The 12,195-nt window shown below is 37.6% G+C and overlaps 1 protein-coding gene across 18 annotated transcripts in view; it reads right to left on the bottom strand.

Annotated features, from left to right (window-relative positions):
* PAM (peptidylglycine alpha-amidating monooxygenase) overlaps positions 1-12,195 on the bottom strand; it is a 358,633-nt gene that overhangs the window by 207,157 nt on the left and 139,281 nt on the right. For 11 of the 18 annotated variants that reach the window (XR_002823834.1, XR_002823835.1, XM_023730155.1 and 8 more), the window contains exons 1-2: positions 7,800-8,171; positions 6,528-6,648 (exon numbers count right to left, since the gene is read on the bottom strand). Coding sequence is in view for 16 of the 18 variants with exons in the window: in XM_023730155.1 (XP_023585923.1) it covers positions 6,528-6,648; positions 7,800-7,888 (210 nt within the window). In the remaining 2 variants the exon portion in view is untranslated. Of the gene's footprint in view, positions 1-6,527; positions 6,649-7,799; positions 8,271-12,195 lie in introns of those variants that run through there. The other 7 variants (XM_023730152.1, XM_012555162.2, XM_023730151.1 and 4 more) reach the window with 6 other exon arrangements.

The following is a 12,195-nucleotide window of genomic DNA, read 5'->3' as shown; positions in this document are numbered from 1 at the left end:
ATGTTTTGGATTTTGTTAAGGCCTGCTTTATGGCCTAATATGTGGTCTATTCTGGAGAATGTTCCATGTGCATTGGAAAAGAAAGTATAGTTGGCTGCTGTTGGGTGGAGTGTTCGGTATATGTCTATGAGACCAAGTTGTTGGATTGTAGCATTTAGATATTCCGTGTCTTTGTTGAGGTTCGTTCTGGATGTTCTGTCCTTCACCAAAAGTGGTGTGTTGAAGTCTCCCACTACTATTGTGGAGCTGTCTATCTCTCTTTTCAGCACTGTTAGAGTTTGTTTTAGATATTTTGGAGCCCTGTCGTTAGGTGGGTAAATATTTATTATAGTTATGCCCTCCTGGTGTACTGACCCTTTAGTCATTACATAGTGTCCTTCCTTATCCTTTGTGGTGGATTTTACTTTAAAGTCTATTTTGTCAGAGACTAATATTGCCACTCCTGCTCTTCTCTGAGTGTTGTTTGCTTGATATATTTTTTTTCCATCCTTTGAGTTTTAGTTTGTTTGTGTGTTTAAGCCTAAGGTGTGTCTCTTGTAGGCAGCATATAGATGGACTGTGTTTTTTAATCCATTCTGCCACTCTCTGTCTCTTTATTGGTGTGTTTAGTCCATTTACATTCAGCGTAATTATTGACAAGTATGAGTCTAGTGCTGTCATTTTGATGTCTTTTTTTTGGGTGTTGTTCAGTTTCTTTGTTCCACTTAATTTTCTGTGCTGAGTCGTTTTTCTTTATGTATTTTCTTTTCATCTTTTTCATTGTTGTTGACTTTGTGTTTGCTGAGTATATTTTTCTAGTTTTTTATTTTGACTTGTAGGATTGTTAGTTTCCTTTGTGGTTACCTTAATATTTAGCCCTATTTTCTAAGTTTATACCACTCTTTCATTTCTTTATATCACCTTGACTTTCCTCTCCATGTGCAAAATCTATGGCTACATTTTTTAAGTCCCTCTTTTTTGTTTTAATCTTGTCATCTTTTACATATTGACATCTGTTTCCCTATTTGCAGTGTTCTAGCTTTGATTTACTTTTGTGACTTCACTATTTGGGTTGATACCTGGTTGCTATGTCCTGTGTTCTAGTCTTGGGTTGTTACCTGATGTTACTGATTTTCTAACCAGAGTACTCCCTTTAGTATTTCTTGTAATTTTGGCTTCGTTTTTGCAAATTCCCTAAACTTCTGTTTATCTGCAAATGCCCTAATTTCACCACCACATTTGAGAGACAGTTTTGCTGGATATATAATTCTTGACTGGAAGTTTTTTTACTTCAAGGCTTTATAAATCTCATCCCATTGCCTTCTTGCCTGCATGGTTTCTGCTGAGTTGTCTGAGCTTATTCTTATTGACTCCCTTTGTAGATGACTTCTCGTTTATCCCTAGCCGCTCTTAAAACTCTCTCTTTATCTTTGGTTTTGGCAAGTTTGATTATGTCTTGGTTACTTTCTTTTGGGATCTACCTCATGTGGGGTTTGATGAGCATCTTGGATAGATATCTTGTCATCTTTCACAATATCAGGGAAGTTTTCTGCCAACGAATCTTCATTTCTGTTATCCCCCCGTTCTGGTATTCCAATCACTCGTAGGTTATTCCTCTCGATAGAGTCCCACATAATTCTTTGGGTTTCTTCATTTTTTTGAATCCTTTTATCTGATTTTTCCTCATATAAGTCGGTGTCAAGTGCTTTATCTTCAATCTCACTAATTCTGGTTTCCATTGCCTCAATTCTGCTCCTATGACTTTCTACTGAGTTGTCTAATTCTGAAATTTTATTGTTAATCTTCTGGATTTCTGATTGCTGTCACTCTATGGATTCTTGCAGACTGTTATATTTGTCATTATGCTCTTCTCTAACCTTTTTAATTTCCTCTATTGTGTGTTCTGCATTTTGCTGAATTTCCCTCCTAATTTCTTGAAGAGTTCTGTATATTAATCTTTTATATCCTGTCTCTGTTAATTCCAAGAAATTTTCCTCCTCTGGAAAATTTCTAGATTCTTTATTTTGGGAGCTTGCTGAAGCCATCATGGATTGCCTCTTTATGTGATTTGATATTGACTGTTGTCTCAGAGCCATCATTAAGTTATTATATTTATTTATTTTATGTTTGCTTACTGTGTCCTAGCTTCTTGTTTTGTTTTGATATGCCCAAATAGGCTGCTCATATGAGTTAGTTTGATTATTGGCACCTTTGAAGCTCTAATGTCCTGTTACCGGGTGGTTAGATCTGTTACTAGGTATGTGAGCTCAGGAGTCTGCCCACTCCTCCTGTATAGATTCAGTTCAGGTGCCCACATAGATAGCCACCAGGTGCGTGGTGTAGGGTCTCACTTACAGTCCTAGACAGGAATGGGTAATTGGTGTAGGCAAAGACATCTGGCTGCAGCAGGGGGACACACTCTGAGCAAGGCAGGGGGCTGACAGCCGCCCCTGAGTGTCCAGGAGGAAGGTGTGTCCCTATTCCCTAGAGCACGCAGGTGGGTCGGTTTTGCAGCCAAACTATGAGTACCTATTGCTGTTGGCTATAAGGACTGGGGGGCACCTCTTACTCATGGGCCCCTCTAGCAAGTGGCTAGGTGGCATAGGTGGAGCCACCAGTCCTCAGGCCCCTGATGTGGGTAGGTGAAGACCCTGCTTAATGGGCAGAGCAGTGTCAAATGTCATGAACCTACCACTTCACAGCTGAAACAGCTGAAGTCAGACTTCTATATACCCTGTTGTACTGCAGTACTGAGGGCCTATGCTGTTGAGATGGGCCCACACAAGTCTATGCAGGGGAGAAGGCACTCAAAGTCCGTGGATCCCTTATGCCTGTGCCTAGGCAAAGCAGCTGTGTCTATCCTGGTTCCTGGCTTAGGGGAGGCAGCAGTTTATTTTTTCCTCTGTTTGTTAATTTGTTCACTCTCCAATGCAGGGAGAATAGCCCCAGGCGTGTGATGGATCCTACTTCCGGCCCAGGGGACTCGGCAGTTGCTGAAGTCAGTCCTGGACCCAATGCAGAGCAGGGAACAGGGAGGTAAACAGGAGAGAGGTTTTTCCCTAAGGGGGGTGCTTTTGATCCGCAGGGTTAGCCGTATGCAAGTACTTATCTTTTGTTGAGGGATGCTTCTCACTAGTTCTGGGTGGCCATGTAGACTCTCTGGCACTGGGTCTCTCCCAGTGCAGAAAATGTGCTTCCCGAGCACCACTGCTTGCCTGCCTCATCACTCATCCCTCAGGTGATCAGGCCTGAAGGGCTCAGGCTCTCACCGGGTCAGGTCTGGCAACTCCTCGCTGCTTCCGAACTGTCTCTCCCTCCCCCTGCCACTCAGTCTGGTTCTTCAACTCTGCCTTTGATGTTCAGGGCTCCCAGATTGCCATATATAATCAATTCACTTGTTTTTTCGGGTCTTTGTTGCAAGAAGGCCCACCGGAAGCATCTGACTACTCTGCCATCTTGGCCCCGCCTCCTCATAAAACAATTTCTTGAATTAATATATCTTTTTAACCAACCTGGTTTGCCTCAATTATCAACTAAAATTCTCACATCTCAGTTTCTTCTTTCTTTAAATTTTGTTGCTCTTCTTGATCTTCTGCCATTTTTTAAAATACATTTTAACTTCTCAATGTCTGTCCTTCTTACATTTTTCTTACTTCTCTTTTTCTTAGATTTTTAATATTCTGTTTTCATAATCTAGTTATTCTTGATTTTTTTCCCTTTATATATGATCTTGACCATTCTATTTTTTTTTTAAGCTGATTTCTAGTTAACTCTTCTTATTCCCTTATATATTTTGCCTCTAGTATTTTTTTTCATTTTTCTTTCCTTGGCTTTTTTTCTCCTTTCTCCTTAAGAACCTATGTTAATTCTAGACTCATCTGTATTTTAAGAAAATAATACTTTCTGAAATGAAATTGCTCACAGTATCACATCTCTGGGTCTTCCTCATTAAAAATACCACATTTTGGAAGAAAGGAGCTCTGGGGGGTCTTTATCCATCTCTTCCCAGGTTTACTCAATATGGTAGTTACCTATATGTCGGCCAGATCAAGTCAATTAATGCCCATGGCATGTGGTTAGTAGACAGTGATGGTGGAAAGTAGAAGAAATACTCAACAACCAGTTCTGAGCTCACCAGGGAAAGCAACTGAGTCGTTTACCCAGTCAGGTAGTTTCAATTGCAAGTAAGACAGGCAACTCAATTTGGTTGAAACATAAAAGGTTCATGTAACCGACAACTCTGTAAGTAGTGATATCACCAAAAACCTACATTCTTTCAGTCTCTCTGCATTGCCTTCTATTGTATTAGTTTTAGTGCAGGCGTGCCTCTCCTTACGAACTCAACAGACCCCAGGGCTAAACACCTCCATGTTCATATGCAGCAAAAAAAAGCAGTCTCAGCAAAAGTTCTATGATTTGATTGAACTGGTCTTGGGCACACACCTTCTGCTGAACCAATCACTATGGAAGGGGAGGCAGGATGCAATAATATGCTAATCCTAATCCAAGTGGCTCCATCGCTGGAGCCAAGGTAGACAGCTCCTGGGAACCACATGGTTTCAGAGATGGAGCAAGGAGGAATTATATGCTGGGAAGCAATCAGCAAGTGTCCACTGCATGAGGCAAATGATGAATATAGATAGCGCAAAATAAATATTAATTTCACCAATGTATGTTCTTTTTCCAGGGAGCTATTTTGATCATTATAAGATTGTAAATATCAATAAATATATTTTATATTTTGAAAAGGGAGTACCTATGCATTTTTTTAAATAATCAATTCCTTTAAAAACTCTTTCTGAGAATGAGAATATTGACCTCAACACAGTTATGTATTATCATGACTGTTAAATAATTTAAATGCTATTATTGTTAAATAATGAAAAGAAATAAACAACAATAAATAATGAACTGCATCAAATGACTATTTAATAAAATAATGATATTCCTGGGGGAACCCCAAACCAAAAACTTATTGCCATCCTGTTGACGCCAACTCACAACCAACCTATTGGGCGGAGTAGAACTGCCTCACAGGGTTTTCAAGGCTATAATCTTTATGGAAGCAGACTGCCACATCTTTCTCCTATGGAGCAGCTGGTGGATTTGAACCACTGACCTTTTGGTTGGTAGCCAAGCACTTTAACCACTGCGGCACCAGGGCTCCTTTCCTGGGGGGAAGAAATACTTAAAGACCAACTAGTGGATTTCTTAAAAAGAAGTAATATAAACTCAGAATTGACTCAACAGCAACTAACAACAACAACAATATAAACTCAGTTTAAGCAAATACAGAAGAAAAAAAAAAAAAAAAACTTTTAAAAATTAGAAGAGACCAGAAGAGGTACACTGCACAAGTGAGCAACTGTCTTTTTCTCTTCTACTCCCAGTCTCATCACACTTCTTTTCGGTGAATATTAAATAAGGAGTTTATGAAATAAAAGGCCAGGATGTCAACAAATGAAGGTACAAAAAAAGTCATCTGCATGGTTATTTGGGGGTAGGGAGGTGAGGTCATTTTTACATTGATAGTTATTTGTAAGTCACTAGATCATAGTCTTCAGAGTAAATGAATGCCAATTCTTAGTCCCATCCCCTCCCCGCAAAAAACGAAGTGTACTTTCTAGAGCTTCTGAATATTAATGTCAAAAAAATTCTCCCCAAGAAGTAGAATATTCTTATTTTCTCAGTACTAAAATAAAAGAATGTTATCTGCAACAATGAGTCATCAGCCACTGCAGCTCCCCAACATCCAGGCCTTTCCCTGTCTCTGCAGCTCTTTCAAAGGAGAAGACTATCTTTTAATGACACACATAAATCCCAGCACTGTATGGCTGCAAAACATAAATAATTCTGGCCTTTTTATGCTTAATGAAACACCTTGGACATATGACAGCAGTGCGTTTGAACTTCTTGTATGTATGTAAAATAGCAGAAGAAAAGCCCTAGCTTCTTCCTAGTTCTACCCAAAATGCTCGAGTCCCATTTGCAGGAGCTCTCCCATTGTCTTCAAAATACATGTCTTATAACAAGCAACTCATGCTAAAGAAAACTCACGAACACCTGTATGAACAGTTTTCTTAACTTTTTAAAGTATGGAATGCTTTGTTTTTCAAATTCTTGGCAGTGAACACTTGTTTTTACTTCTCAACTTGCGGCTTCCATAGAAGGGTATTTAAAGGAAGTAATTCTCTTAGATGCAGCTGCTCAATATCATTTCCTTTTATTAGAATAACTTTTCATAGTTTAATATGTACTTACATGCTGCATTACAGAGGATATTACTCCAAGAATTTGAAAAAGTAAATTTTTGAGGTTCCATTTCAAAACACAAATGCAATGAGTAAAATTTAAAAAACAAAAATTAACTGAAGTATTTACCTTGACTTCCTCTTTAGAATATTCAATTACTCTAGCCCTACCTGAGCAGTCTTGAAAGCAAATGCCTATTTTTAAAGAAGTTACTACTGCTATAAATGTATTTTCCTTGATTTAATTATAAAATGCATGTAGAACAAGTGAATAATGAAATATAGAGTGCATCTCACCTGTTTAGGTGTAACCCCAGGCATGCGAATATCCAATGCAAAATCTGATGAATCAATTGGAATTACTGGTCTGGAGGTACCAAGACATTCATTGGGAAATGATCTGGCAGTTTCTTTAACCCTTAAAAAGGAAGAAAATTTCAATATCCTTGAACATAATGGAATCTTAACATAAGAAGAAAAAAAGAGAATTCTATGATCTTAAGATTAAAGATTATTAACAAAAAAAAATGATTTTACCAACAAAAAATAGTAAAGTAATGAAGGTTTTTGCAAAAATATATGAACAGTCTAATGGAGAAATTTTATCACCTCTTACAGTATCTGAATTAACTACATTTAAATATTAAATTTTATTAGCAAAAAAAAAAAAGATTAAAGATTATTGATTGAAACCTGATAAAAACCCTAAAGATGTGTTGATCATACAGTGGTCTAAAACATACTCAGAACTGCATTGTTTAGTCCAAGAACAATATGTGCTTAACTGGTAAACAAAATACAATCAAAGCAGCCAAGCAGGCTACATTTAAACCTCAATTCAATAAAAACTTGTCAAACAATATATGTGTTACTAGTAAATGAAGACATAGTGTTAATAAATTAGAAGTGACTACAGATGTGCTCATTTCCTAATGGTAGAAATATTAATCATAACTCCATAAAAAATTTTGTAACTATTTTATGAGTATTACTAGTGACAAACACTCACTCTCCCCCCACAAAAAAAAAAAAAGAAAGAAAAACAATAATCTTGCCAGGCAGAGTTGTATGAAGGGAAAAAAGACTGCGATGTGAACTACAAATGTACAAGAGCATAAATATTTAATATGGTAATTATGAGGAGTGTGTATACAGCTCAGTGTTTTCTTGTGAGCTATTAGTCCATGATCTGTTTCTCCCCACCACTGACTGTCTTGATACTTCATTCTACAAGCTGTTATAAACAAGAATGCATTCAAGTCTAAACGACTATGTTGCAATTTCTGAAAGATGTACCCAAGAGGGAGTGATTAGTATTGGAAATCACAACTTCTAATTGGAGTTTTGAAGCCAGGGCAGCCTGGCTACAATACAGTGGCCTTATTCTATAGGGGGGACTTTACAAGAAGTTACTGTGCTAAAATTCCAAGTCATTTCAGCCAAGTAAATCAACCTCGTGTATTTCTCCAACACTCAGGTTCGTAAAAGTGATTACATTTCTAAACAGCATGCACAGAAAACACCCAAACAACATTTTATCTGTTTTAAAAAAAAAAAAAAGACACCCACCTCTTAAAGACAGAAAGTGGGCTTCTGTAACCCAAACAGCTGCTTTGTAAAACGAGGAGAAATAGCAGGCTAAGAGCACGGTGAGCCATGTTCACGCCGCTCCGGCCGCGCCAGGAGAAGAGCCGGCAGCGCAGCGCGGGGCTGGGCCGGCGGTCGGGCAGTGGTGCCGCCAGCAGCCGCTACTTCATCGCCCGGGCGCGGCGGGCGTCCTGCGGCGGCCACACACCATCTGTTTGCGAGAGCAGCCAGCAGAACAAGGCGAGGTGTCTAGCTCACGAGCCGCAGGCAGAAACCCGTGCGAAGGCAGTACTTTTGTCCAGTCCACAAGCGGAAGCTTTCCTCTCTCCAGAGCTGCTTTTTTTTTTTTTTTCCCCCTGGTGTTGGGGCTAGACGTGTGGGCTCCTTATCAGTCCGGAGTGACAGGGACTGTGAGGGATATCACACAAACCCACGTCAGTCATCATTCAGAACCTGCAAAAATAGAAGCAGATGATGGATGACTAACACATTACTGCATCTGTCCTCAGCAAATCCCGGTTGAGGTTTTTTAATACATTAGTAGTTTCACAAGCTTGAGCCCAAGCAGGGGTAAAATGCTGGTCTGTTGATCTTCCCCCCCCCCGCGACCAGCCCCCAAAATTTCACAAACCCCCATTGCCTTTAATGCTTTTTGCTCTTTCTTCCTCCCTCACACCCACTCTCCCGTTTTCTTTTCCTACTTCTTTCCCCTTCTCCCTCACATCCACCCCACTCTCTGTATTTCTCTTCCTTACTTCCTTTATCATCCCCTTCTATCACCTAAAATGCATTTAATACCTCTGCTTAATGTGAACAAAGTTATTCACACAAATGACAGACTAACGCACAGGGGCAGGAAAAAAAAAAAAACGAAGAGAGGAGAGACAAAGCACTTGGATACAACAGTAATCAGAAAAAGACTGAGAACAAAGGCATGTTTATATATATGCATCACAGAGCTACAGATCTACGGAGTAAGATACCCCCTGCCAAGAACTCACAATGATCATCAGGAAAGTAATCGCTGAAGTGCTCATAATTATTTTAAGCAAACAAAAAAATCCACAGTTAACATGGTACTGTATATGGAATGTAAATACCCATTTAGAAATCCTGCATGTGATACACAAAGTAATACTTTCTTGCTCATAAGGCATGCCTCCCAAAAGATATTACTTCTTAAATAAAGTTTGGAGATCTACAACAGAATTAGAAACAGTAGGGGGCATCAACAGCTGGCCCCAAACTGGATTTTATCTCTAAAAGACATGATCAAGAACTTCGTATTAGTATAAATGAGAGGCCATCCAGAACTAGTGTAACATCTCAACATTTTATGAAGACTCAACTAGTTAAATTTTAAAATATGCATATTTTGACTTTACAGGTTGTTTTTATTATATTTCAGACTATGTATCAAGTTTGTACATTGGAGTCAGAAGGCATTATTTAAAAATGTATCATTTACAATATAAAAAATAATTCAAAGGAAAGGGATTTCTTAGTTATTTTAGTCAGTAATTACAAAAATTGTTGGGAGATCCCAAATAAATCCATTTACCAAATAAACTTACAGTCAAATAACCGAAAAAAAAAATCAGTAAATTCATATAGAAGAGCTCCAAAATAATACCTGATCCTCTAAATTAGCCTCTTGAAATACTAAGGCTACTCTAAAAAACAAACAAAAAACTCAAAACAAACAAAAAAGCACTAACCAACCTCAAATTAAATGAGAAACCTTCATGGTCAGGTGCTTTCTAGAAGAAACATACTTTATACCAAATATAAATAAAATGTGATTGAATAGTCAACCAATCCAAGGATGCTTGAGGCTCAGCAGCACCCAAGGACCACAGTTAATTTACATAAGCAATGACATTTTTAAAACACTGATAATATTTGTTTGAACTTTCTCTTTGGCTTGCTGTTTGAGCTTTCAGCAACAAAAAAAGCTTCAGCTTTGTCCTTATCCTGTGGGTAATGAAAAGAGAACTCCTTGTGGGGAAGAGAAAGAATTGGCCTGAAGGCTATGCTATTGCCTTTACCAGCAACAAAGCATACTCCTGTCAAATGACAAGACTTAGTATTCCCTGAACTTTTTTTTTAATATATGTGAAAACGGGATTATATTTTATTATTTCATGCAGAACAGGATCCCAGGACAGTCCCTTCCAGTTGGCAAGGAGATTTGGTATTACATAAATACTTGAAAACAAATTTAGTATTAATATTCTCTAATGGGAACACACCTAGCCTTTGAAAAAAATCTCTTATCTCTGATTAATTTTATTTATCTTTGAAGTTCCTAAACCACCTACTAACAGAAAAGGCAACTGAAGTTGTAAATGGAAGCAAAGTTGATTTTTGCAACCACAAAGAGAACAAAAGATCTTATAAAAATGAAAGCTGATTATCAGTCTTTAAATTGTTTCTGGTTCTTGATGGCTTGTACAGTAAAGACAACATACAAATTATCTCATGAAAAAAGTGCCTAACCATTTCATTTATTTTACAATTCTTGAAAATTGTGGCATAGATAATACTCAAATCTTACTCTTCTTTACTTATCATTTAAAAAATTCAAAATGTATTTTCCTGAGATCATTCATTCACTTATACAAAACAAAACAAAACTCTTATTTCATACTATGTACAAGATATTGTAATACATGTTGGGATTTTATAAAGTGAAAAAAAAAAACCTAAAAGAGAATTCAGCGGATTAAGGACATGAGGACTTGATAAAATTTATACAACCATGAGGCTAGTGCAGGACCAAGCAGTGTTTCGTTCTGTTGTACGTAGGGTCACTGTGAGTCGGAACCGACTCAACGGCACCTAACAACAACGCTTAGAATGTAGTATTCCTAGGAGAGTATATTATAAAAGGATTCAGGGAATTTTGAGGAAGGAAAGATAATTTCAACCTTCATTAGGAGGGTTTAAAAAAAAAAAAGAGAGAGAAAGGCAAAAGCAGGCTTCAGTGGAAGAGGTGGCTACTGAGTAGCATCATGGAGGATGGTTGGGTTTCCAATGTGGGAGATGGAGAGTGCGCATTCCAGGTGTAAGGAACAAGAAAGCCAAAGGAGCCCAGGGAGGGTGGGGGCAGCAGAGGTTGTGTTTGAAGAACGAATAATAAAGGCTCTGCCTTCCTAGACTCAAGCTGCAGATCCATACTATTTGATTTGTAATACAAGGCAAAAATTCTGTTTACATACCCATAAGTTCGGTAAGAATGATTTATAGCTTATGCCTGTACATATATTAATTCCAGGAGCAGTACTATTAGATAGCAAGCACAGCCTAGTCCAGACAATCATAAAACTAATTTGATTCTTACAAAGTGGGCAGTCCATTCCTTCCAATATTCATTAAAAAAAAAAAAAAAAAAAAAAACTGCAATTGTTAATTAGTCAAATAATCAAATAAATACAACAATCATTCATTTATTAAACAAGAAAGAACCAGGATAATGTAGTGGCTAAGAGCCTGTAAGTTAAGCAAAGCTGTCTGACTCGCGGCTTCACCATTTACTAGCTATATGAACCTAGGCAAGTACCTAACCTCTCTAGAAGTTTTCTCATTGCAAAATGGAGGTAACCATACTGTCTATGTCATAGGGTTGTTACAAGGAATAACTGAATTAATATACTTAGGACAGTGCTTGGCACATAATAAATGTTCACTGTCATTATTGTCGGAGCTCTGGTGGCACAGCAGTTAAGAGCTCGGCTGCTAACCAAAAGGTCGGCAGTTCAAATCCATTAGCTGCTTCTTGGAAACTCTATGAGGCAGTTCTACTCTGTCCTATAGGGTCCCTATGACTCTGAACTGACTCGATGGCAACAGGTTTGTTTGTTTGTTTTTAATCATTATTGTTGTTGCAACAAATAAGTATTGAGAGCTATGACTAACAATGCTAGGGATGGTGATAATGAATACATAAAATTTCCACTCTTATAGAGATTACCTTCTAGTGTTTCAAAAGCAAAATAACTACCAAATTATAAATTTCCTTTTCTTTTAAGGAGATTTTTAGATGATTTCTTAGATGACTTACAATTTAACTGATTAAAGGATGCAATTTATGGGGATTTATTCTAGGGCAAAAATTGGACAAGTGTACAAATATGTAAGTATATTCACTAGCACGGTTCATAATAGTAAAAACCTAGACTTTTATAATCTAAAATTGGAGAAAATATAAATGTCTATCAATAGGAGAAAGATAAGTTAAAAAAAATTTGTTTGATACTTACAAAAACTGAAAAACTGCGTCCCTTTATAAAGAATAAGAAGGCCATATTTTATGACATTATTTTTTTTTTGTATAATTAAAAAAATTTCTAAATAATCTCAAACTTATAGAAATGTT

This window comes from Trichechus manatus, unplaced genomic scaffold, assembly GCF_000243295.1.
Source record: "Trichechus manatus latirostris isolate Lorelei unplaced genomic scaffold, TriManLat1.0 scaffold00032, whole genome shotgun sequence".
NCBI lineage: Eukaryota > Metazoa > Chordata > Mammalia > Sirenia > Trichechidae > Trichechus > Trichechus manatus.
This window is presented reverse-complemented; position numbering and strand designations above follow the sequence as displayed.